At 36.3% G+C, this 27,652-nt stretch overlaps 1 protein-coding gene across 1 annotated transcript in view; it reads left to right on the forward strand.

Annotated features, from left to right (window-relative positions):
• Positions 1–8,868: 8,868 nt before the first annotated feature.
• The window catches only part of IQCM (IQ motif containing M), a gene marked incomplete at both ends in the record, with an annotated part of 278,350 nt that continues 259,566 nt past the window's right edge, over positions 8,869–27,652 (forward strand). The window contains 2 exons of the mRNA XM_079770258.1: positions 8,869–8,928; positions 24,404–24,473. Of these exons, the coding sequence (XP_079626384.1) occupies positions 8,869–8,928; positions 24,404–24,473 (130 nt within the window). The remainder of the gene's footprint in view (positions 8,929–24,403; positions 24,474–27,652) is intronic.

Here is a 27,652-nt window from a genome sequence, read left to right on the forward strand (position 1 = left end):
TATTGAACTATTGAACTGGACAATTTCTAAAAATAACCCAAAATGTCTTTTTATCGTGGACATTTTTTCCTTATCTCTATTAAATGCTCTGATATTGGATGTCAGTAGGTATGCAGTCTTAAAGACTGGAAACAGACAAATCTGCATTTTATAAATGTCCAGAAATTTGCTGCCAATGGCTCTAACAGTGGGAGTAGAATTTTGTCTTAGAGGTAATATCTTTGTCCTGAAAGGGAAGATTTAACTATGTCTTATTGGTCATAAATATAAGATAAATCATTGCTCTTATGATAGCTCTGGAATTTGGAGAAATTATCCAAACCAAATATTTCAAAGTGGGACATTAGGTATTCTGTTCAAGATTGTAAAAATCTTATGTAACTGAGGAGTCTACACTGAATGAGAAGTGGTTTGGAGGAATCTGGGACTGATAGGAAGTGAGCTTAGTGCTGGAACACAGAAATATTACTGAGTTTTAAAACATTTATCTTGAATCCAGCCATCTTACTGATTTAAAATTTTCTATCATTATCACTATTTTTATATAATTCTATTAGTAAAAAGAGACACTTTTACCTCTTATCCAGTATTTACTCATTACGACTTAACAAGACAATTTTGAATAATTGATGAGGACATCCCTCTTCACAGTCTGATTTTACTTGAAATTGTGTTAATTTTATTTTTTGTATGTTAACTTTATGCCATGTAGTTTTCTTTTATTAACCTTTCCTTGTGTATTAATATAAATTTCACCTTGAAAATGATAATACTGTCAAACTGATCAATGGTTCCTCCCTGTATCTTTATATCGGAATCATAATGAGAAGAACCATGCTTCCATAAGCTGTGGTTATAGAACTTAGCTATATAGCTAGTGGTTACAGTTATTGATGATGCATTGTGGTATAGTGGACAAACATTAGATTTAAAATTAGAAAACCTCAGCTCACCTTGAACCCATTTTTTGTTATCTATTTGACTTTAGGTAAATCTTTTCGTTTCTCTGAGCCTTTGTTTTCCCATCGAAATGTAGGGATAGTGTTGTGCTATTTATCTCATAGCTCTGTTTTCAAGGAAAAAAGAAAAGATTTTGAAAAACAATTATCTGAAAAATATTGTATACCATGGTTGGGGTGGCTATATGTCCCAGTTTTCCTGGGAAAACTTGTTTATGTCCATTATTCTGGCTTAATTTTTAAGAACACCTCTTTCACTGCCAAAGAGCTTAGCTTGAATAATAGATTTATCACCTAAAATATTTTCTTTATTCCTGTCATCTGGGTAGATTGACACTGACTGAAGGCAGGGATAGTTGTCCTTCTTTGTGTCACCTACACTACCAAGCCCAGTGCCTTTTACTTAGACTGCTTGCTCTTAACCCTTAAATGAATGAATATTTTTAAAATAGTTATTTAAACCTATGATAGTGTTTTGTGATGAACATCATTATCTTGGCTGATATCAGAACTTAAAATAGTTTGAGTGGGAGGAACTTGCAGCTATATAACATATGTCTTTCTTCAATTCGTACAAGCAATGTATTATTTAAGAGAAGTACTACAATGAATTGAAAATATGCATGTAGAATTATTAATTTGGTTAAAAGCCCTCTACAACACACAGTGAGTCTATGACTTGTGCTGACAAATAGAACACCTGAAAGACCATTATAAGAGCAGAAATGAAGAGATGATGGTTTTATCTCAGATGTATCAGTTTTAATAGTTTTGGGGATCCACTTTCTTATTGTTTCTTTATCAGCAGACTTATGGTTCTGCTGAGCTGAGACCCATGATTTGCAGGGTTATTACTAAATTTCCTATGGAGGTCTTAAACAATTCAGGCATTGCTTCTTTACTTGGTCTGAGAAATATGTATTTTGGGCCATATCTTGAGGCACTTGTGTTTGGAGAACCAATATTCAGTCAGATACTTACTTCAGAAAGGATTTGGCATTTGACATGAAATTGACCACATCAAGAGGTCTGTCTCATAGAGACTTTGAATTTAGGGGTAGAATAATTTATCTATTGAATTCTCATAAACAAGGAGGAATAATCCAAAGTGAAATACTTGAGTTGCTGCATTACCAAAATAACTTCTTGGATGATGATGATGATGATTATTATTATTATTATTATTGAGCAAGAAGAACCTAAGAAACATCTTGGCTGAAGATCATTAAGTGGTGGTGAGACAATCAAACCTATGATGCTATTGTCCAGTAATGGGAAAGTGATTACTTGGTGGTGAGAAAATGAATGTCTCATTATTGCAGCATCTTAAATTGCTAAATTAAAAAATTGAAAAAAAAATTCTAATCTCTCTCTTATGTATACTTCCCTCCTGGGAAAGAGAAAATTGGATGAGTTTTACTTCAGCATTCTGAATGTAATTTTTTTAAGGAAGTAGAAATTTTTATTTTGCTGCAAGGCTTGTCACTGTTCAGGTTTGTAACATGAGGAGATGACATATATTACTGAGTTAGGCAGCTTGTCCAGCTAATTATACTCTTGCTATATTTGAGCAAAACTAAGGAGAAAATTGCTTGACTGCCTCTTAGGTTTTTTCCTAACAGTCACTTTCTAGGTGTGATAAGAAAAAAAGCACCCTTTACTATCCAAATTGCTTTTATAGTTGTAGTAACAGTAAAGTAATATATACTATGGCATTCTGAGAAGCCTATTATTTGAATAATGACTAATGTTTTAAAAACAGATGTGAACTGAAATATTACTCTACATTTTCTCCTTGTTTTCATTTATTTTTTTAAAGATTATTGAATTGAATATATTAGGGTTACATCCTATATAATAAAAGCCTAGGTGGCGTCACACAAGATGGCTGCCCCAAGATGGCCACTACAAGATGGCCTTGTGCACAGTGGAGGCGGGGCACGGTGGCCGCTCCACATGGTGAGGCCTGGGGGTCTCACAGCTCTGCGCGGGGTGGAGGAGGCTGGTCCTGGCATCTCCGCTGCCTTGTGTGGAGGAGGTGGGTTCCGGTGGAGGTGGCAGGTCGCAGCAGGGGAGGGCAGTTGTGGGTGATAAGACTGGCAGGGGAGGGCAGTTTTGGGTGATCAGGCCAGCAGGGGAGGGCAGTTTGGCCTCAATCAGGTTGGCAGGGGAGTGGTTAGGGGGTGATCAGGCTGGCAGGCAGAAGCGGTTAGGGGCAATCAGGCAGGCAGGCAGGCGAGCGGTTTGGAGCCAGCAGTCCCAGATTGTGAAAGGGATATACAACTGCCAGTTTAGGCCCAATCCTGCAATCGGGCCTAAACCAGCAGTCGGACATCCCCTGAGGGGTCCCAGATTGGAGAGGGTGCAGGCTGGGCTGAGGGACACCCCCCAGCATGAAATTCATTAGGCCTCTAGTTAGTTAATGAAATTATAGTTCAAGTTTACACTTTTATAATATATCATCTGTATATTGTATTGTGTGTTTACTATCCAATGTCTAGTCTCCTTCTGTCACCATTTATTCCACTTTTATCCTCTTCTTCCTGCCCCACCCCTTTTTCTCTGGGATAATCACTGTTGTCAATATCTATCAGTTTTTCTTTCTTTTTCTTTTTTTTTTTTTTTGCTTAATCCCTTCACCTATTTCACCCAGTCCAGACCATCTCCTCTATGTTTTAGAGAGATTACTCTGAAACTTTGATTAGATTTCCTGAAGGATTATTAGAGCATATATTTCCTAAGGAAATAATCATGGATGCAGAGATGTTCTAAATATGTCAATTATGGAATTATTCATAGTCCCAAAAATGTAGACAACTTAAAGGCTGACAATGTAAACATTGTTAAATAAGTAATGAATAGTTTATAAATAAATGGACTATTATGCAGCATTTAAACATTATTTCTAAAAATAGTTAATGGGTAAGAAATGACAAAATATGACCATTTGACAGAAAAACTGAAGAAAAGCTAGGTGTCAGGTGGGTATTTAAATTAACTATTCTCTAATAACCCCTCTAAAGTTAGCAGGATGTGTTAATATTCCTGAGATTTGATCCATATCCATGTTGTTCACATTTAGTTTTACACCAAACTGCAAGATAAAGCTGATGTTCCATCATTTAATAGTCAAGTAGTGATTATTCTCAGCCACTTCACTGTTCATTACCACTCCCACTAGAGGTGGGAGAGGGTATGGAGAGTTCATTCAAATGAGTTGACTTTTCTGCATGTTAAAAATTAACATGAAAAACTTGGTGTAAGAGTTTAATACCACTGGCCAAAGTGGTAAATTGGTATTAGGAGTATGCTCCCTTAACCACTCTATCTCTATAGTCTATTTCCCTTTACATTAGCTGTTTTCTGTTTGTTAATTAAACATGCAGTCAATATCTTCTTACCTAATAATAGACAAACATGTAAATTGACCATACCTCCGCTACACCCAAGCCACGCCCACCAGCCAATCAGGGCGAGTATGCAAATTAACCCAACCAAGATGATGGTTAATTTGCATATCAAGACAGCATAGAAAGAAGCCAAGCGCTGCCGAAGGGAGCAAAGCTGTGGAGAAGCAAGCAGGCGGGGCGGGGAGAAGGGAGGCAAGCACGTGGGACTGGCAGAGGAGGGAGGCAAGCAGGCGGGGTGGGGGATAGCGCAGCAGGAAGCCCTATTGCAAGAATCTTCCTGCAATGGGCTACTAGTTTATAATATAATTGTCATCTCAGTTTCCTTGAAATGCCAACTCTGTAACAATAATAACAATAATGCTAAGTTCATCTAGTCTGAGTTCTAATTTTGAACATACATTTACAAAGAGCTGATCCTGTATCCTGCTCTATCATGACTTCTAAGATAAATGTCATTCACTCTAAGAAAATGAACCATAATTATCTCTAGGTTTCATTATTGTAAATTTCTGGTTAAGTTCCTCTGGTTAAGTTTATTTACAGAAAATAGATTTCACAGATGAGGTAAGAATCTGCTTTATTATTATTATTATTATTATTATTATTATTATTATTACTGTGGTAAAAAGACAAACATAAAATTTACCACCTAAACCATTTTAAGTGTATAATTAAGTAGTGTTACATATATTCACATTGTACAAAATAGATTTCCAGAACTTTTTCATACTGTAGAGCTAAAACTCTCTACCCATTAAGCAACAATATTCCCTTTCTTCCTCCCCTCTTTTCCAGGTAACTATCATTTGTTTTTAAGAATTTAAAAGATAGGTTGACCATGTAGTTGTTCATCCAATCCACAATACTTTCATCAGAACAAATATTAAACTGGACAGAACTGGAATAATGGGTGCAAACAAAGACTGAACTAATTGAAATGGATTATTACTAAGATAAAATATGGTTATTTTCCTTTTAAACTAAGATTCCTCCAATGATACCTCTATTAGAATTTAAAAAAATTCCTTAGCATGGCTGACTTTTGAAAAGGTAATGGAAGTGTATTGTCAAAACAATTCATATCAAGCACAATAATTTATGTTTTTTTATTTGTCAGAGGTTGAGGTCTGTTTATGAGCAAATGTAAAGCTACATTGAGTGTTAGAAATCATACACACACACACACACACACACACACACACACACACACACACACAGAGTTTAGGACCAACAGTGTAACTACATTATCTATATATCTATATCTATATCTATATCTATATCTATATCTATATCTATATCTATATCTATATCTATATCTATATCTATATCTATATCTATATATCTATATCTATCTATATCTATATCTATCTATATATGTATGTATGTGTGTGTGTGTGTGTATATATATATATATATATATATATATATATATATATAGCTAATATGCTAAGTGACTGAATGTCCTACCGGTAGCTATGACATGCACTGACCACCAGGAGGCAGATGTTCCATGCAGGAGTTGCTGTGACACGCACTGGTCATTTACAGAGAAATGGCACCACAGACCTGGCACCCACAAAGTAACATTTTACACTTTAACCAAATGTCTGTGAAGTGTTTTCCCATGCCTCATCTCATGTGATCCTCACAGAAGTCCTGGTGTAGGTAGATAGGAGACTCGGTGAAATCCTATTTCTTTTCATTAGCTGGAAAATGGAGATTTAGAAAGCTTAGAAACTTGACCCGACTGAAAAGAAGTAAGAAATGGTGGACCTTGAAAATGACTTCAAGTTTTCTCACTGCACAGAATATAGTCAAACACTGCTGCAGTTAAATATTTTATCCTTTGTTCGCCCTGTGTGATCTACAATAATAATCTGCTTTGTGTTGAAATTTACTGCTGTGTTGCTGACAATTATCTGAAAGTGTTGGGGTGCTTCACTGGGCTGGAAAAAGTTTAGCTAAATCAGAAATCAGGTCTAATTAAGCAAGTTCATTCTATATCTATAAAAGGGTAAGTTGATTTGTGCATGCGCAATACATATAAAGCTCTCGCTGGTGCCAATCGCACGCATGTGTTTCGATCTGTCATTGTCGGTCATGAATTTGCTTAACACTTCTATTCTAGAGAAAGGGCGAATATCAATATTAAAATATTTATTCTAATTAATTTCCTTTCAATGTGCACAAATTTGTGCACCAGGCCACTAGTGATATTTTTAGATCTGAACATAACACATTTTAGAGCATTACAATAAAGAGGAAGCCTGAACCAAGTAACCAACCAACCAGTAAATAAAGAAGGGTGAAATAATTTTATTAACCTATAAGTCTTCCAAATAAAATAGAAAGAAATTCTACTCTACAATAGACTATTTTGAAGAGATAACTTTCACAATGCAAGTGAATAAATTACTTAGCTTGTAATAAGAGAAAATTTTAAGAGACATTATAATATTTAAGTATGACAATTATTTAAGGCAGTCTTTTGCTTACTTCAGGTTTAATTTGCTATTCTTTTTATTCAATAAATGTTAAGTAGGTCAAGTTTCTTGATAGTGTAATTTAAGTCTCCTTTATCCTTATCAATTTTTTCTCTACTTTGTCTACCAATTATTGATAGAGGGATTGTGAAGTCTCCAGCCATAATTGTAGATTTTTTTTTTCTCTCTCTATAGTTCTATTGGTTTTTTGCTTTGGAGTTTGAAATTCTGTCACTAGGTGCATAAACCTTTAGGATTGCTGTCTTCTCGATAAACTGACCTCTTCTAAAGTACTTGATCTAAATAGTTTAAAGTATCCACAAATAGTTTTCTAAATGTAGTCTTTGATGCTGCAAAGAATTCAGTTGTCCTGGTGAACAAGTTACATAAGGTGCCCAAAGGCTCTAGTTTGTCAGCTGTTTTGTTTCTAACTCTTAGCGCCAAGTAATACCACAGAGAATTCACATATGTTAAGCCTTCAGTAAATATGAGATTTAATTGCCAAATCTCAAGAATGTTTTCCTAAAAATGCTTGATCTCTGTGTAAGTGCTCCTATTGTCAAATACTTTACCCTAATTAGGGGAGGGGAAAAATATTGGGATAATCCCATTATAGACAGAAATGCCACAGGCTGGATTTTATGTGTTGGAACCCTTGGCTGCAGACAGTCAAATTCCTGAGGGGTGTGTGGGCTGTTCAGAAAACCGATCCTTCTTAGGATTTTATTTTAACTTTAAAATGCACTTGTCCAGAATTTTTTAAAGCAATGCAAGGATGTTGCTGTAATATCGCTACTTACATTTTTTGTTGTTGACTGTTGGTTGTTGTATGTGTAATTTATTATGCCTGTAGCAATCCAAAGAGAGGATAGAAAATCAGATGATTCATTCTCAATGATTTATTTAGGCAGTAAACTTTTCAATTTCTAACCCTGGTTTTGTTATCACAGAGATTGTGAAGTGGGCAAGGTCACTGTCTCCTGGTATTGAAGTTAATCCAGCTCCCAAATTGTAGAAAGGCTTCACAGTGATTGTGAAATTATGTCTCTGAAGGCATGATTACTAACATTGTAATCTATCCACCCCTTCACTGTGTGTGTGTGAAATAAAAAGTTTAATTTGAAGCCAAATTCAGGATGTGTGAAAGAACCTCATCTCCTGTTGAGTTATCTATCTTTCTAGGAATTTAGAGGTGATAAAATTACTTTCATCAAGGCTGCAACTTTCCTTGAGATATAAGACTATTATTCACACTCATTTTATATAGATTTTTCTAGGCCCATATAACTAAAATTAGGCCAGAGATGTAAGTTAAAAGTAGTAAATACCATAAACTCTAAAACAGATCTCCTTAATGCATGTACATTTCTAAAAGGCCATTTTATGCTGCCCTCTCTCTCTTTAAATGCATCTGTAGTCTCTCCTAAACTCCTATTTACTCTCTTATTTTTAAAATATTATTTATATATAAAGATTAAAATTCTTCAAAAACCAGTTTGTCATCTTACTGACAAAGACTAGTGATCATCAATGATGGTAATGCAGTTCAACAGACCATTTAATATTCCAAGCTAAATCATGCAGTAACAGTACTGAAATGTTCACTCTAATCAACATAATCAGTGGTGAGAAGACCACAGACATTCAAATAAGATGCACTATTGAAACTAGAGTGAAGTTCAGGAAATATTAACCCTCTAAGGCTAATGTTAACACTATGTAGGGGTGGAATTTTGCTATTTACAGCCATGTCTTTAAAAGTGACTCAACTAGTATAATTTTGAAATTATGAGAGCTGAGTATGAAATCAGGAACAAACCATAGTAAAATAAAATAAAATAAAATAAAATAAATATTATGGAGATATTTTGAAGTGAATAAAAGTAATGATATTTCATGGGTCTGTGAAAAATCAGTTACAAAATAAGAATTTCAACAAAACCTCAAAAATCTATGTGTTCCAAGGTTTCTCAGGCTAGATGGCATCTATTTTAATACTCTGATAGTGTCGGAGCAATGCCCATCCCCAGGAAGATCGTGGTTGTAACCATAAAAAATGGGGAAATTGCCATTTTGGTATATTTTACTTCTTCCTATTCTCTCTTTAAAAATTATATCAGTAGTTCATGTTGTATTTAGGAAACTTAAAAAGGAAAAATAAAAAGAAAAAATTATGAAATTGTATTATACATTTATTTGTACTTTTTATAAAATATGCTCATTCCTTACAATGTATGGTAACATGTAAGGCTTACATATTACCTTAAAACTTAATATTTGTTTTTGTTAATATTATTAGGTAAAATTTCAATTAGTCATAGTTAAAGTAATAAACAACATGATTACAATTATTAGGGTCAACTTTCACAGCATTTTTTCTGTTACTGTGGACAAAGTAGGAGCAGTGATACTAAATGTGAAGACCAGGAAGGTATATGTAGTGAGTTTCTTGACTTGCAAACCTGAGAACCGAATTCTGTACCTATGGGGATGCACTGAATTCCTATTTTCATTAAATACCTTCCTTAAGCCAATATTTTTTTCATTAATCATTCTTCCAGTTATGGAGTAATGGTTGCAAAAGAGTAAGTGCTCTGTGATTTTTTTAAGCAAATCATAGAAATACCAAAATAGTGATTAACACAGAGCTCTTTGTTTATTCTTCTCATCTTCAAAACTACTTCCTCTTTGATTTCTCTCTTGTAGTCCTAATACTGTCTTTCTTGGTCAAAATCTGCTATCTCCTACATCAAAACAATACCATCTTTATTCTTTCTCTCCTTGATCCCAGCACTTCCCAACACATAAGATGCATAAGCGTATAGTCATAATCTAAATTTTATAAGGCTATTCCATGGAGAAATATACTTTTTGGCACTTCTAATATATTTAAAGTGGTTTTTGTGTGGTTAGGTGGAAGAAAGCGTTATTTTCCCCTTCTGTTTAGTGGCTGTCAAATGCACTCCTTTTTATCATTTTCTAGGTTGGTGGCAGACCCAAATAGCTCTCTATGGCCATTTTCTCTCCTGGGTCTTTCCTGATTTCTGTAACATTCAGTTTGAAATAAATGTTAAAGAAACGATTCTATTGAGTTTGAACTTAGGTTACAGTACAAAAGCTTAATTATAAAATTTTAGGTAAATGATCAAAACCATAGCTGACCAGAGATATTGGCTTGGGACTTAAAATTTTTGTTAAGAAACTGCTCATAGAATGTAAAGGATTTTTTTTTTTCCAGCTTGGATGGCTGTGGTGTTTCTTTCTGCATTTGGGGATATAGCAGCATCCTCATTTAAACTCTCCAAAGTGCTGGAATTAGGCACTTTGTTTACAAGATAGATTTGGACTTTTTTTTTTTAAGGAGATGCATTCTTTCCCTGTCAAATAGAGCACATTCCTCAGCTCTACCACCAACACCACCAAAACCGTTCTTCTCTAAACTCCTTTCCCTCATTTCACAAATAAAAAAAAAATGTTCCTGATTCTTCTCTTGCATCATACTGTGGGAATTTGTCTTCAGTCCTTTCACAGTGAAAGAGGCAACATGCCCAAAGTTTAAGAGCTTGACTTTTTGAGTCAGAGAGTTCTGGCTTGAATCCTGGCTCTGTCATTGTATAGTTCTTTGTCTTTGAACAAGTTATGGGGGGGGGGGGGGGGGGGGGAGGAGGTCTCTCCAAACCCTCATATCCTTATTTAAGAAATTGAGATTATTATTAGTAAATGCAGCATATTGTGGATCTGCAATAAAATCATGATTTAAGGGTTTAGCACAATAAAGATCATACCCTGGAGACTTCACACACCAATTACTCTTATTTTGCAAACCTTTCTGAGAATCTCTCTGATGTTCCGGTGTAGGGAGGAACACCTCAGCTTGTGGACTTCTCCAAGCCTCCTTTCCTCTTCCATTCATTTTCATACACACACTCAACATGTAAAACCATAGCACTCTGCAAAGACTGCATATGGTTTTTTAATCTGTTCTTTCTGACGTCATATAAAGCATGCTATACTGTACACCAGCAACATACTATATTGTCCTTGTTATTGCTTTCTGATGATGACAGTGATACTGATAGGCTCTGAATAAATAGGAAGCCACCATATTTTGAGCACTAAGGCCATTATCAGATTAGATATAATAATATTTAAATCTCACTCAGTGAATATATATTGGATAAACTTTGTTATTTAACTTCGGATGGTAGTACCAGAGGATGGACTTGGCTGTGTGTGTGTGAGAGAGAGCCTGTGTGTGTGTGTGTGTGTGTGTGTGTGTGTGTGTGTGTGTAAGACTGTGTGCACACTCCATGCATATATATATTTAAATTTAACATTTTTTACTAAAGCTGCTATTGAAAATTGCTGCATGGCGAAGGCATTAACATCTCTGGAAAACCCTAATAAGAGTAATTAGGAAAGGTGATTTAAATGAACAAGGATTTGGGGATTTGTCTGTTAGGGTTTGTATATATCTATGGACAGAGCCTTATCCCTGAATTACAAATGAACAGGTTTTTTATAAATTAATCTCAACAAGAAATTATTTTTTCTAATCCCTCATGTGAGACTGGCCCTAAAACGTATTAAATAACAAAGCAATTAAATATAATTCTTCTATTGGCATCAATTGCTTAGAGAGAGGGCCAGATGAGCAGAGCCTACAAGATCAAGGTGCCTTTATAATATAGAGATACTGCAACCTTTGTCTTCAATGTTCACCTCTTCTCAGGAAGGGACTGTGTAGATAAAAATGTCCCTTTCAATGAGCTCCGAGGTGCAACCTCACAGAAGGTGAAATAAAGTGACAACTCTTTTTTATCAAGAGTTTGATGCAGTTTGTTGTGAAGCACACTCCTGTAATGATAAGGCGATTTTAATAGGAAGCCTAAAAGAGGATAACCTTTTCCCCAGAAAGAATCCTGGTGTCATATGTTAAGCCACCTTCCTTCATCCACCTTGTAATTGACTTAGAAAGGTCACTCTCCAAATATGATCTTCTTCTGTTCACTACTTTGTAACTCACATATTCCCAAATTTCCCAAAAAAACTTTTGAGAACTTTTCCTGTCATGTTGTCTAAACTAGTAGATAATTTTAAAAAAATCACCAGTTTTTCTTGATATTTTATTTAAATTGTCTTAGTGTATCCTGACTTTATCAGTTATTTTTTTTTAAAAAATTGAGACCTAATTGACATAAAGCGTATTAGTTTCAGGTGTACAACATAATGATTCAATATTTATATACGTGGTTAAATTAACACAATAAATCTAACCTCCATCATCATAGTTGTAATTTTTTTCTTGTGATGAGAACCTTTAATATCTTAACAACTTTGAAATATATGATACAGTATTGTTATTATTATAATTATTGTTAATTTATCTTTAATGTTGAAAATATTACAGATGTCACTTTTTCCCCACATTGACCCCCTCTACCCCACTCCCAACCCCTCCCCAGGCCTTCACTGCACTATTGTCTGTCCATGGCTTATAAGTTCTTTGGTTAATCTCTTCCCATCCCCTACCCTTCCCTCTGAAATTCATCAGTCTGTATAGCATGCTTCAATGTCTGTGGATCTATTTTGTTTGTCAGTTTATTTTGTTCATTAGATTCCACATATGAATGAGATCATGTGATACTTGTCTTTCTCTGACTGGCTTATTTCGATTAGCATAATACTGTCCAGATCACTCTATGTTGTCTCAAAGGGTAAGAGATCATTCATTTTTTTTTTTAATAGCTGCATAGCATTCCATGGTATAAATGTACCACATCTTTTTTATCCACTCATCTACTGATGGGCTGTTTTCAGATCTCAGCTATTATAAATAACACTGCTATAAATATAGGGGTGCATATATAATACAGTATTTTTAACTAGAGTCACCATGCTATATATTACATCCCCATGACTTATTTGTTTTGTAACTGAAAGTTTGTACTCTTTGATCACCTTCACCCACTTGGACTACTTCCCCCACCTCCTCTGACAACCACTAATGTACATCTAGAGTTTTGCTTTTTTTGTTTTTGATTGAACATAAGCATGAGCAAAACTGAGGAAGGAGGAGAGCACAAGGTGATGGTGGTGGGGAAATAGGAAGCTTTCTTACTGTGCATAAACAGAAGCATTGCAACTTACAGTTGGGCTTGTGGCTTTGAATTATTATTATATTATAAACACTAACATCTTGATCAAAAGAGGAACATTAATAGATGCATTATTAAGGGAGATTGCAATGTTTGTTTTTTTATATTGAATGATAAGGTCATGTGTGAAGGAAGAGTGAATTATGTATTATTTATGTCACTCCAAACATTAATTTATTTTCACATCCTGGCCTATATATAGGCATTCTTGGCCCAAGGAATTGACAGAATGGTATTGGTTCTATATTTTGTGATTTTAAGGATACTAGGAAAACTTGTTTTACAAAGGCTTGGCAAAATTTTCTTTTTGCTAATATCCTTAAAAGCATATTATTTCTTAAAGAAAAGTGATGTATTTTCCCTTTGTTAAAATACAAAAGCTTTTGGGCATAGTCTGAGATCTGTGCATGGGAAAGATCTCCATGGGAAAGAACTTTGCAGGATGAATATTTAGGTGAGCACTGATTTTTGTGTGTGTGACTGACTTCATTCGTAGTTTTCCTAACCCTGTTTTGATAAATCTTAGAAACACGTCAAATATAAATAAATACATACATACTTCCAAATAAAAGAGACAAAAACAACACCCTGAGTTCACTGGTAGTTTTTATAAAAAAATTTTTAAATACTCAAGCAGGGATATTTTACCATTGATTTTTAGAGAGAGTGGGAGGGAGAGAGACAGAGAGAAAGAAACATTGATGTGAGAGAGACACATCGATTGGTTGCCTCCTGCATGCACCTCGACTAGGGCCTAGGCTGGGGAGGAGCCTGCAACTGAGGTAAGTGCCCTTGACTGGAATCGAACCCGGGACCCTTCAGTCCACAGGCCAATGCTCTATCCAGTGAGCCAAACCAGCTAGGGCTTTATATAATTTTTATTAAATAACAAAAACAACACAAAAAATAATCAGTGTTTTAAATGGTATAAAACACATGAAATCAGGAATGAGACCTTTGGTGGGTAGTGGATTAGGGGTTCTCAGGAGGAAGACCAGCTGTGCTTTCGTAATGAACACCTGATTCCTGTTAAGCAGCTATTCAGATGCATACAAGAACTATTAAGTTCACTTTCAGCCTTATGCTATATGATTTTAATCTTGTGTAATAGTTCTTAATAAAGTTATTTTATTCTAAATTGGTTTTATTTTATGTAATGCTACTTTTTATTTAGAATGAAAAATACTTGAAGAACTAGCATATGGTTACCTTATACTGTTCTTCACTTGCCTTTCACTTTAGTGGATTTCATGTTCTTTTCTATGGTCTTTTTTCTTAAACTCTGTGATTTATTCTTCCATGTAGGACTCAGTGCCTTAACACTGCTCTTGGATGTCCAGTATTCCTCATTTTTCTGCTTTACCTGGGCCTGTTTGGATCACCCACTGCCCTCACAAATCTGCACTTCTCTCTCCATCCTCTTTTGTTCCCCTTCCTTCCTTCCTTCCTTCCTTCCTTCCTTCCTTCCTTCCTTCCTTCCTTCCTTCCTTCCTTCCTTCTTTCCTTCCTTCCATGGTACCTAGAGGCTTGTATATTTTGTCAATATTTACAAAGGAATTGCTTTTGAATTTGTGGTCAATCTCTGCTGTTTCTTATTTTTATTTTTGCATTTTTTCTAATCTATTTATTTTGCTCTTATCTGTTACTTTCTTTCTTCTATGAAAATTTAATAATTATTTTCTTTATATTGGTTAAAGTTGAGGGTTTAGCTATTTTAAATTCTTCTTATTTTGTTTTAGTAAATCCATTTAAGACAATAAATTTACTTCTCTATACTACTTTGTCTGCATTCTACAGATTTAATTGCTTGTGTTTTCATTTACTCCCCATGGTAAATATTTTATAATTTCCATTTTGACTTACACATTAATCCAGTTATTCAGGAGTACACTTAAAAAAACTATCTTTATTGTTAAATTTTTAACCTAAAAATGAAAAGCCAAATGAAAGCAATAAGCATTTATTTGAGATAAAAATGAATTGCAATTTGTGGAACACATTTTCAGGCAGAAACACAAATAGTGTTCCAATTACAGGGTGAAGACAAGGGGCTTTTATGAGAAAAGGAAGGAAAATAATTCCATGAATAGCACGAAAGAATTTCTATTGGTGTTAAGCTGAGTTACTCTTTAGCTATATATGATTGGGTACTGATTCTATCTTCTACCTCAGCTACTGTAGTAATCAGTCTTTGTGCTCAGGATGTTTGCTTTCCTGTTAGCTTTGCAAACAGTTGCCTGTAAGGCAGTGTTGGTTTGTAATTTCATAGTAGTGTAGTTGCCACTGAGTTTCCCATTCCAGAACCAGGTCTTATATTGTTTCCTTGGGGCTTCTGCCTCTGTGATATTGCCAACATTTTGAATCCTGTCTCTGAACTAGTGGCTGGCATTGCTAGGTTCTGGTGGCGAGACTGGTCAGTATCCTCTGCCTCCCCAAGTATAGAGCATACGATAAGCCTTTGCCCCAAGCAATAGTTGGAAGTTATATTTTCTGCCTTCTCTCATTCGATGGTTTTTTAGCAGGGACTGGCCCTGATCCTCTACCTCACATGGGGATTGTGCTGAGTTCTGGGTATCCCATGGGAGCTGAACTCCAGGTTGCTTCTGCCTGCGTCTGAGAGCTGGGACAGCATACACAGCTTCAGTCCCATCTCCACTCTGCATTTATTTTCTACTTCTGATCCTAGGCCATGACTGAAAATATAACCCTTGCTTACTTATGCCTGTCTCATTTCTTAGGGAAAAAATTTTCCACCAGATGTTGGTGAGAAAAAAGATATCTGCTTTGATATTTGTTGTTCAAAATGCTATTTTTCTCAGGATTTTTTCCTAGTGTACTTGGCTAGCCATGTGCTCAGGACTAAAATCCAAGATATGAAATTTAGAAGTGGTATTACTAGTATATGCATCAATGATGTGACAATTATGGAATTTGTAGCTCTTTTGGGGATTCTTCACATTTCTAAATTTATCTCATGTAGTAGACAAAACATATCTCTGATTACTTACCCTTACTTCCTCTTTCTTATTTTATAAAATATCCTGTATAGAGTTCACATATATTTATAGACTCAAGTAGAATGTATTACTGACCCCTTCCATACAGGCCATGGCCCTAGAACTCCCTCATTTCCTGTTTATGTTCACTGATATGGCCTGGAGGTACTCTCCCTACTTCTTAATGTTCTCTTTCTTTCTATGCTATTCCCAGTCTCTTTAAGTCTGCTGCTTGTCAGGTATCCAAGAAAACTCTTTCTCACTTGGTTTTACATATCACCTGGACTTTCAAATCTCTAACATGGAAAGAGACCCAAGAGGAAGTGACAGATTTGGAAATGAGTGCTTACTGTGGGTGAGGCTTGGGTGCTTTGCTAGATGTTTTCATATACTCATTCATTTGGTCTTGCAGCAGCACTATGAAGTTGAAGATGATTATTATTCATATCTTATAGATAAAAGAGCTCAAGCCTAAGCTGTCCTAATTTGTTTGGGACCGAGGTATATGCAGGGACTCAGGAACTTCAGTTTTAAAACCAGTAAAGTGCCAGGGTCACTGGAACAAATTGGTCCTATGAGGCCTCAGATCAATGACTAGGAAGTAGAGAAGCCTGGGCTGGAACCCAGGCCCACTTTGCACTAGGATCTTTGCTTTTCACCATGGTATAGATATAGATACATATATAGATATAGATATAGGTATAGATATAGGTGATATACGTAAATATGTTTTTATTGATTTCAGAGATGAAGGGAGAGAGAGACAGAAACATCAATGATGAGAGAGAATCATTGACTGGCTGCCTCCTGCATGCCCCCACTGGGCATGTGCCCTGACCTGGAATCAGAACGTGACTTCCTGGTTCATAGGTCGATGCTCAGCCACTAAGCCACATCGGCTGGGCCAGCATGATGTCTTACTATCTCTAATTCAACAAAGTTGAAAGAAAGAAGCGGACTGATTCAAAGAGGAGGTAGAAGGTAAAGGCATGAAAGAGTTCATTCAGGGGTAATACTGTTTCCTGGAAGGCATTTTGTCAGGGGAAATGTGCTTTATCAAGAGTCACAAGACCTAAATCTGGTCCCCGTTTATTCACAAACTCAGTGTTAAGTTGAACAAATCGCCTTCCATGCTACTTTTCCTCATTTGTAAAATGAGGGGCTAACAAGAAGACAACTTCTGAGATGGTTTCCAATTTTAAATTAAAAAATTGTGTTACTTGAACTTATTCCTTAAATATAAACTCTTCAAAACCATTTAATGCTGATAAATATTAGCTAGATTTTAAAAGGTCATTGAGAAAAAAGAAACCTGAAAATAGATGCTAGGATTTATAGTATTTCATGATTTAGCTCAAATTTCTAGATCTAGCTCTTTAACAGTAGTTAGTATTTCTGAGCCCAGCAAAATTCCATTGTGACAGCTTAACAGTTTTGGCCTTTAATTTATTTTTATTACATTTGTGGTAATTCACTTTATGGTATTTTCATTGTTGTCTTTAATTGTTTATAGAATGTCCCAAACATCTTAGTAGGAACTGATTTATAAATCAAATTTTCACTCTTTATTGTTAATTTATAAAATGTTAATAGCCTCTCTTTAAGGCATATGTGATTAATAACTAAAGCAATGTACTTTTGTAGTAGCACTGTTTTATTCCATGAAAATCAGAAGTAAAACAGACTCACAACATACCACAGTTATCATTTTAGATATAAATAAATGTGGGTATTGGAATTGGAATCTTCATAGATATTTTGAAAGCATTTCTGATTTAATAGAGTGAATAAGAAATAAGGCACTATGGCCTTTTTAAAATTCCTGGACACGTGTTCTAACCAAAAATTTCCCCTGATAAGACATAGCTTTTCATATTTTAAACATTTTATTCAAGAAAAGCCTCACTCTCCCTATGACCTCCACTACTATCCCTTTCTATCAACATCTTAAGGTTGAATTCAAAGACTGGAGGGGAATTTGAGGCGAGAAAAATGTGAAATAAAAGTGGGTATAAAGAGAAGAATGTGACTTTTCTGAAACTAGTTTATATGTGTGTGTGTGTGTGTGTGTGTGTGTGTGTGTGTGTGTGTGAGTGTATGTGTAATTACCACTCATTTTGGGCCAAAGTAATTAGCTCCTTTTCTCATTTGGATAATTACAATCCTCCTATCAAGATAACTAGGTGCATAAAATTAAACAAGCCAAGTTCATTAGCCACACTGCAAAAATCATGACAAGTTACATGAAAGATTTAGTAGTAGTGAGATTTCTAAAAAAAAAAAAATATTAGGAACTCTGTGAAAACTAAGCATATTGCAACAATTCAGGACTTACAGGAATTCAAGTCCACTGCTTGTTATAGGGTACTAATTGCTTGGCTAGCCATGTGCTCAGTCTTATGGAAGACATAAAATAAATTTAAAAGCCTAGTTCCTTTGCTAGAGATATTGTTAGACTTTGTTAGATTTAGCAAAGCCCTACACTTCATATTTCTTTTGAGCAAGAGAGAGAAGAGCAGACATACAACTATCTATAATGATGGAGGGTAGTATTTTCAGTTTTAATAGGTTACTTGGAAAAACTAATAATAAAAAATTAAACTTTATTATAAATATAAATAAATGTGCAACATATACTCAGAAAATTGCACAATTTCTTAGTGTATAGATAGCTCTATGAATACTCACAAAGTGGACATGCCTGTTAAACATACCCAATAAAGAAATAGAGCATTGCCAGAATCATAAGGGCCTTTCCTGTGTCCCTCTCAGACACCACACCCTTCCCCTCAAGGTCACCATTACCCTGCTTTCTATGCCATTAATAAGTTTTCTCTGTTTTTGAACTTTATATTAACAAAAGCATACAGTTTGTCCTCTTTATGCTGGCTTCTTTCTCTTATGATTAGATGTGTGAGAACCATTTATGTCTTTTTTTTTTTAAATAGCAATTCATTCTCACTGGTGTGAAACATTCCATTGTATGAATAAACTGTAATTTATTGACCCATTGGGTTACTTCTAGTTTTTAGCTGTTACAAAATAGTGCTGCTATGCTCATTCTTGCATGTGTCTTTCAGTACACATTATAAAGCATTTCTGTTGGGTGTGGGAGGGCTGAGTCATAGGTCTAGATTTAGTCTTTCAAGATATTGCCAAATAGTTTTCCAAAGATTACCAATGTACACTCCAACAGGCAGTGAATGAATATTTCAGGAGCTGCATATTTTTGTTAACAGTTAGTATTTTGTTAAAGATATTTGTTTGGGTGTATTGTCGTTGTAGTTTTGTTTCCTTGATGACCAATGAGATTTGAGCATCCTTTCATATGTTGATTTCCCATTTGGAAATCCCTTTTGCAAAGTGTCTATTGAAATCATTTGCCAACTTTTATTTTTGATTGTCAGGGCCTTCAGTGTACTTGTTTGTGAGTTGCCAAATCCTAAAGAAAATATTTCTATATCAAAACACTAAAACCACAGAAAAACTCCACAGGTCATTGGACATGGCTAAGAAGAGTAATGTTCCTCTTACATTGAGGCAAAGGTGAACACTCAGTATATGTTAGCCAAAAAGAGTATTTGCAGAAATTTTATTTTATTTTTTTGAAGGAATTTTAAAGCATACTAGTAATGCGTGTCTTATCAGTTTAACATCTCCCTTTTAATGACTGGAGAACTGAAATGAAATTAATAGCTTTCTTTTGTGATTTAAATGGTTAAATATTTTATTTAACACCAGGAATATTTGGGATCTCTTAGTATCAGTGTCCATGCAAGCACACAGGAAATAGAATATAATATTCTATGAAACAGTTGAACCTTACATCCAGAAGGCACCTGTGAGATCATGGACTGATCTTCTCTGAGCGCGGAGAGTTGGCATTGGGGTGAGTGGGAGTGATGAGATGGTTGGGGAAAGGCTCTGAGACTCTAAATCACAACAGCCGGGCTTTCATCTGTTGTCCTCATTGACTTCTGAGAAAGAGTTCCTTTAAACATAGGCTGACGCTGCTCTTTGTGTCTATTTAAAACCCTTCATGTATAGATGAAGAGGTGGGATTCAGCAAGGTTAACTGGTTTGGCCCAGATCACACACTTTGGCAATGACAGACTCAGGACTGAAGTCCAAGTACTCCATGGTGCTCGTAGGCCCTGGTGTTTGTGTCAGCTCCAGGAATATCCTCATAATTCAATTATGTTCTTTCCTTCCCACTTCCTGGCTCTGAGAAATATATTAACCTGAGTTACTTAGACAATCAAAGGGAGGTTCCTGCATCAGGAAAGGTATGTTATTCTACATGCTGGCCACTGTTGTACATGGCTCAGAGGATCTCAGCTTACCTGATATTAATGGTCATGAATTCATAGAGTATCTTCTTCCCAACTCATTTGATGGTCTTCTGACTAATTTGATTCATAACTTTATGTGCAATTATGTTTTATTCAATCATCTTATATACCTTTTTTACCCATTATTCGATGCCCAATATTGGCCCTGTTATATTGGACCTAGTTAGGACTTGTTCTGTTTTGTTTTCTTTACCTGCTCTCTCTTCTATTTTCTCATTCCTATTGTTTTGTGCCAGCTCATCTTATCTAGTCAGAGGGACAAGGAGACTTGGCAAAGGAAGTCAATCAGGAAGTAAATCTGGAAAATAACCTAAAGGTCCTTGTTGAGTTGGAAGAAAAAAAGTGGAGAAGAGCTTATACTTTTCAAAGAATGGAAACAGTGACAAGGACAAAACCTAATAGGGAGACCCCAGGGACCAAGGGTTGAGGGGAGCATAGAGGTGATGGTAACTAGGGACACAACTAGAAGAGACCAAACCTGGGCCAGTTTCCTTTTATTCTGCTCCTGAGTTCCAGAGAACAGACTAAGCTGAAGAGGGGTAGGAGAGAGGCAAGAACTTTTAATCATGCAGTTGATTTTTGAGATTAAGGTCCAGTTACCATCTCATCTGAAAACAATAAAATAATAGAGTTTTAGAAACTGAAGGGTCTTTAGGTCTTCTTGCCCAACTATTTTATTTTGCAAATGAGGAAATTAGGGTGAGGAGAAGTCAAAGCAAACCCCTTGGCTCAGTTCTGGAAGGAGCTGTGTGATGCCAGTCCTATACTTCCCATTCATATTTACTCAGTTGCTTGAGAGAGAAGAGCCCAGGGCAAGAAGCTAGGTTTTATTCTAAATGGAGTTGAAAGTTGTGGAAGGGAAATTATGTGATCTGATACTAATTGAAGAAGATGCCTCCTTCTGCTATGTGAAGAATAAATTGGGAAATGATCAGGGTTTAAATCAAGAGAGCAATTAGGAGGCTATTTCAGCATTCTAGGAATAAAATGGTTATGGCCAGAAGAGGGAAGATGAGAAGAAGACGATGTATTTTGAAGTTAAAATGTAGAAGACTTGTTGGATTGGATGTGGTAGGTAGAATACAGGAGGAATCAAAGCTGTGTTGAGGATCTTGGTGGATCTAGGTCCAGTTTTAATATGGAGAAATGGGGACGAGGTGAATCTATGACTTGCAGGTGGATTCAGGCAAAGGGATAGTTGGGAAAAAATTTTGGCTAGAAAATGAATATTTGTTCTCATTCACTCTTATATGAACTGCTGAAACTGTTTGTCTAGATCCCTGGACCATGACTTGTTCCCCAAGTCCTACTTAATGCCATAGGGCAGTTCTTTGTCACCAGGATACTTCATTATATAGGATACTATGATAAAATCTTAACAGTAATCTGCTTTAGGAAGGACAAGCTAAGGCTATAAGGGAGGGCAATACTGTTTCCACTTTGCGACTTTTATCTATATAGAAATGGAATTAGAAATCCTTAGCTTTCCTGTAACTCAATTTAGGAGTGCCTTAAGTTGTGCTTACTGAATGAGAAAGGGTGAAAGGGCTTTTTCACAAACATGTGTCCATGGAGACATGGAAGGTAGGGCTTACCTATCCAGCATGTTGTTGCCATAGTTACTTATTCCACAAACATTTTAAAAAAAAAATTCGTCTACATGCCAAGCCCTGTTCAAGGCACTGGGAATACAACAGGGAAGAAAACAATGTCCTTGCCTTTATGGAGTTATATCCCAGAACACTGCTTATGTCAGCATCTTGTTCAAAAAATTTCAATGGTTTGTTGCCCATTTCAGCATAAAATCCAATCCTCTGCTTAAATCAAATAGAGCCACTGCTTGCTTTTCCCAAACCATGTGCATCCTTACTTACTTGTGTTTGCCTGAGCTATTTCTCTCACTTGCCTACTCTCCATTCCTTTAATGTCAGCCAGTCTGACCCACTCAGGACTGATATTCAATACCCTATGGGTGTGCTGGCCAGCATCTAGTTTAACTGGTTCATGCTTATGCCAAACCAGCTATTCAAAATTTCTCAATTATTCCTGTACCCACCAGGTGTAGCTCAGACTCTTGAGAATTCTTTTGTAGATCCCTTTCTCAGCCCTTAGGGATCTCATCTTCATTTGAACTCATGGCTTTCACTTATTTCGCAAAGCTCACAAACTGTCTCATAATATCTGGCATACAATTCTTTGCATTTTATTGAAAAAAATTGATTTATGCTTTTTCTTCCAAAAGATATGATACTCTCCTTGTACAGCTCAGATAACACATATACACTTATTAATTGATCAATGTACCAGAGGGACTCAGAATCCCATAACTGTCTGCTGGGGACTTAGTGGAGAGGGACCCTATCTGCCGTATTATGTGTCAGTGTGCTTATCTTTAGGCAAGTCCATCCTCCAGGTCCTTCTCCCACCCCAGCTCTGTTTCAGAGTCGTCCCCATCACCTCAGGTTTGTGGGGGTACTACCATGCCAGTACCCCCTAGGATGTTTGACGTGTTTTCTGCATTGGAAAGACAGTGGGGTGTCTCATTTGCCAGCCAATTCAATGCAGGCTGACACCCTTGGTACACTGAATTAAGGTGGAGGAGCCAACAGCTTCAGAGAAGAGTCCATTTTTATGGGGATTAAAACAAGAAAATGATGCTGCACAAAACACTGTTTTTTGTCTTCTTATATTTAAATTGAAAGAAGACAATAATTAAGCTAGATCAGAAGATGTGTTCTGCTTGTTAATTGCTAAAGGTGGTGAAGTATTTTAATTTGTTGAACTAGGCAGATGAGGTACATGTTTTATGGTCTTGCCCATTGTGTAATGCTAGAAATGTGAGAATTAATCATTTTCAGATGTTCCACATTTGTTATTTTAAAGATGTAACTGCAGAGTTTTTCCTCTTCCAAGAGCAAGTGGTATAGGGCAAAGCTGGCTTAAAGATTTACTCAACTCCCAAATTTTAAAATAGGTCTTTACTATTTCACCACAGTATTATGGTCTAGTCAGCTAACTGAGCAATTATAGCTAGACTTTTATTTTTTTATGTCTATTTTTTTTCATCACCATTTATGCTCCCTATACCCTCTTCCACCTCCACCCACCTGCCACCATCACCAAATAATTAGGCTTTTAGAATAAGAGGCTCCATGGAGCTTTGCATACATTTAATATTCCATTTCTATTTATAAACCTGTGTGAGTACACAGTAGTATGCATTGGTATAACTGACATCTTGGCTGTTTCTAAAAAATGCAGGTAGGTAGGCCCCACTCTAGACTTTTACATATTTTTGACACCCATCCTCCTTCTGCTCCCCTGGCAATTCTATCAATCATTCATGGTCTAGGACCATTGTTATAAAGTATAGTTTGGCTTTGAAGGCACTTGGAGTCTAATTGGGAATATAGGACTTCTATTTATATCTATCACTCTGTCATTTTAGCTCCTTTCACAGAAGCATATGATAAATTTCAAGTGAGAAGCATGGACAACATAGCTACCATGCTTAAGGGAGGAACAAATTAGCAAAAGAAAACTAAGGAACTAAGGAAATAAGATTTGAACTTACGCTTTAAGGATGATTAGAGTATAAACATAAATGTAAGAACATGGCACTATGAGTAGAAGATTAGCATGAACCTAAGCTCCTGTGTAAGCTCAAGACAAGAGTATGTAAGGCATGTGTCAGGTATTAAGTGGGTATTAGTTGGAAAATAAAAATCAGATAGCCCTGCACAGGGACTTCGGCCCAAAGACCTGGATTTGAGTTCTGTGCATGTCACTAAATAAGTATATCTCACTTCTCCAAGCTCCAGGTTCCATATCTGCCCAAAGTTCCTATTAGGTTGTTTGGAACCAGTAAGGTGCGGCACATAGCTCTACTCAGTGCTAACTATTATTATTGTCTTTGGAGGGAAAGGCATTGAAGGTTCGAGGGCAGAGGCATGATACATAAAAAGGGTTAATTATTCTATTTCTTCATGAGTGAGTGAAAGAAATAGCTAAAAATGAATAACTAAATTTATATAATTGTGTTTAGGGATTTGGAGCCCAGCCTTCCAAAAGATCAGCCTCACTGTCCATCATGGCTGATGCTGAGACTGTGCCTGGTACGTGAGTATCCCCACTTACCTTACGACTCAGTGCACAATGCATGACCTCCAACAGCCTTTAAGGACACTCTTCGTTAATTATTAATCCACAGAGCACTAAATTTATTGGTACACCTTGTAAAAATTAATCTCATCCACTTTATTTAAATGTAACCAACTTTTGAGAGATTGACAGCAACTTTTAACTTAGTGTGCTGTCCAATACGGTATGCACTAGCCACATATGACTCTTCAGTGCTTGAAATGTGGCTAGTGAAACTAAGGAACTGAATATTTAATTTTTTATTATTTTTACTTTTTAAAAATGTTTTTATTGATGTTTAGAGAGAGTAAGGAAGAGACTGAGAGAGAAAGAGAAACATTGATATGAGATTACAACATCCATTGGCTGCCCCCTGCACATATCCTACCAGGCATGGAGTCCACAATCCAGACATGTGCCCAGACCAGGAATGAATTGGCAACCTCTTGGTGCATGGGACGCGACACCCAACCAACTGAACCACACAGACAAGGGATTGATATTTAATTTTAGTTCATTTTAATTTCAATATAAAAATATAATTCAGTTATTGGAAAACTTTAAAGCATGTTTGGAGCAACATGGGTATATGAACCTACTTTTTCAAGTTAATATTTTATCCAATCTTAACACAGATCAAGTGTTTCAGATAAAAATTTAACAACTAAATTGAGATGAACATAAGTGCAAAATACATATAGGATTTTGAAGACAGAACAAAAAAAGTAAAATATCTCTTTAAATTTTAATATTGATTAATGTTGACATGATATTTGGATATATTTTATGTAAATAAAATATTCTATAACAATAAATTATTATATGTTATTAAATTAATTTCACCTCTTTTCACTTTTAAAATGTAACTACTAGAAAATTTTAAATTATATATGTAGCTCACAATATATTTCTTTCAGAGCTGATCTAGATTTGGCAGCACTGTAAGTAATCTTAAATTTGGGCTTAGGGAGCATGATTGAGAAACATTTACTGCTGTATACAGAGCTAGGATTATTAGGATTTTCTGTTTTGCTATCTCCTCTTGGCTCTTGTGACCCCAGGCAACGTGTAATACTGGCTTCTGTTCAATAGAATGCCTCATGGATTCTTTTAACTCTCTTTCTATTTGGATAGTACAGCACATTTCAAGATGGAGAGGGCAGAAAGAGAGGAAGATCCAGGAATGGAGGAGAATGTTCTCTAGTTCATTTTGCCTTTGGGTCATGCCCATAATTACTTAAATTGTATTTGAAGTCTTGATAATTCTCCTGCTTCTCCTTAGCAACCTAGCCTAGTCTGAGAAATATTTTGGAGGAGCACACTGTAAAATCTCCATGAGGTGTGTAGGAAACCTATTAATCATTTATTGTTGCAAAGAGGATAAAACACTTTGCTAAAAAAGGACTAAGGTGGGATGTGAGGAAAAGTGTGTCTGTAAGAGACAACTCATCTCCTCTCTGAGCATCTCCCCTCATCTAACCCTTCCCTTCATCTGAACGTGCTTTTAGGAGATCTTTCTGCACATGCACAAATATTCAAATCTTTACTTATTTGTTCACTTGTTTGGTATGTGTTTGCTATTTTTAGCCAAGGAATGTTTTCCTACAAAAATAACACTTAGGAAGAGCTCAAATAAATAAAACCAATAAGCTTGGATTAAAAGAAGGAAGAGCCACCAAGGAACATGAATTCGGTGAAGCACAATTTTGAAACCACTGCCTTAGTCTGGATTTGATTCACTATGTTATTTCTCTTGGGATATTTGTGTTGCAAATCTTATCGCTAAGAATACAATATAAAATTTTAGAGGGAAGTTTTTACACTAGGGAACTGGCAGTAGGGGGTGTTAGTGATTTATGTTGGCCTCTGTCCCAGCACAGATCTTACTGAATGCCATGGCATTTGTTTATAGTTTTTTTTTTTTTTCTGGCACTAGTCTCCAAGTACCTGAAATACAAGGATACTGAATGTCTTATTTATTTCAGTACATTTAACTCCAAAACAGTATCTGGGACTTAGTAAGTACTTAATCACTGTATGCTGACTCAGTGTTGTTGAGAGTGAAGTAGGGCTTTACTAACACCTATGAAATCAAACAGGCAGTCAGGCACCTTCTCCGAATTATATAGGCAAGGATGCCCTTAGCTATATGGCCCATACTTCTTTGTTCAGTATATCTTCTTAGTAAATTTTTATGAAGTCTCTGAAGAGTGTAGCCTGTTTGTAGGAAGGATGGAAACACTCTGAATAAGGCCAGTTATTTTTGTTATGGTTAACAATATGGCCAATGGTTCATTCCATTGTCTTAGTTTCCATGGTTACATCTGGTGTCCTCATATCGTCACTTCAGAGTTTTACTAGAACAATTATATAGGAACTTCTAAAGCAAGGGTTGGGGAATGTCTGGCCTGCAAAATCATTTGGTCTGACCCTGCAGTTAGGGGTGAGTTAATTAAATGTTTGACCAAATAAAGCAGGCTAATTTTTAAGTTGATAATTTTGTTTGGCTCGTGAATTATGTTATAAATATCCAAATGGCCCTTGGCAGAAAAAATGTTCCCCACTCCTGTTATAAAGCATTATGAGAAAGATGAAATTTTATGAACAATCAATCATAGTAGCATTAAATTGATGATATATGAGTGAGTTTTTTAAAACAATATATAAAACTAGAAGCCCGGTGCACGAAATTCGTGCACGGTGGGGGGTTGTCCCTCAGCCCAGCCTGTACCCTCTCCAATCTGGGATTCCTGGAGGGATGTCCGACTGCCCGTTTAGGCCCGATCCCACCAGGATCGGGCCTAAACGGGCAGTCGGACATCCCTCTCACAATCCAGGACTGCTGGCTTCCAACTGCTTGCCTGCCTGCCTTCCTGATTGCCCCTAACCGCTTCTGCCTGCCAGCCTGATCACCCCCTAACCACTCCGCTGCCAGCCTGGTTGATGCTTAACTGCTCCCCTGCCAGCCTGTTTGCCCCCAACTTCCCTCCTCTGCCAGCCTGGTCACCCCTAACTGCCCTCTCCTGCAGGGTTGATCACCTCCAACTGCCCTCTCTTGCAAGCCTGGTCCTTCTCAACTGCCCTCCCTTGCAGGCCTGGTCCCTCACAACTGCCCTCCCTTGCAGGCCGGGTGCCTCCCAACTGCCCTCTCCTG

Source organism: Cnephaeus nilssonii (genome assembly GCF_951640355.1).
Source record: "Cnephaeus nilssonii genome assembly, chromosome: 5".
Lineage (NCBI taxonomy): Eukaryota > Metazoa > Chordata > Mammalia > Chiroptera > Vespertilionidae > Cnephaeus > Cnephaeus nilssonii.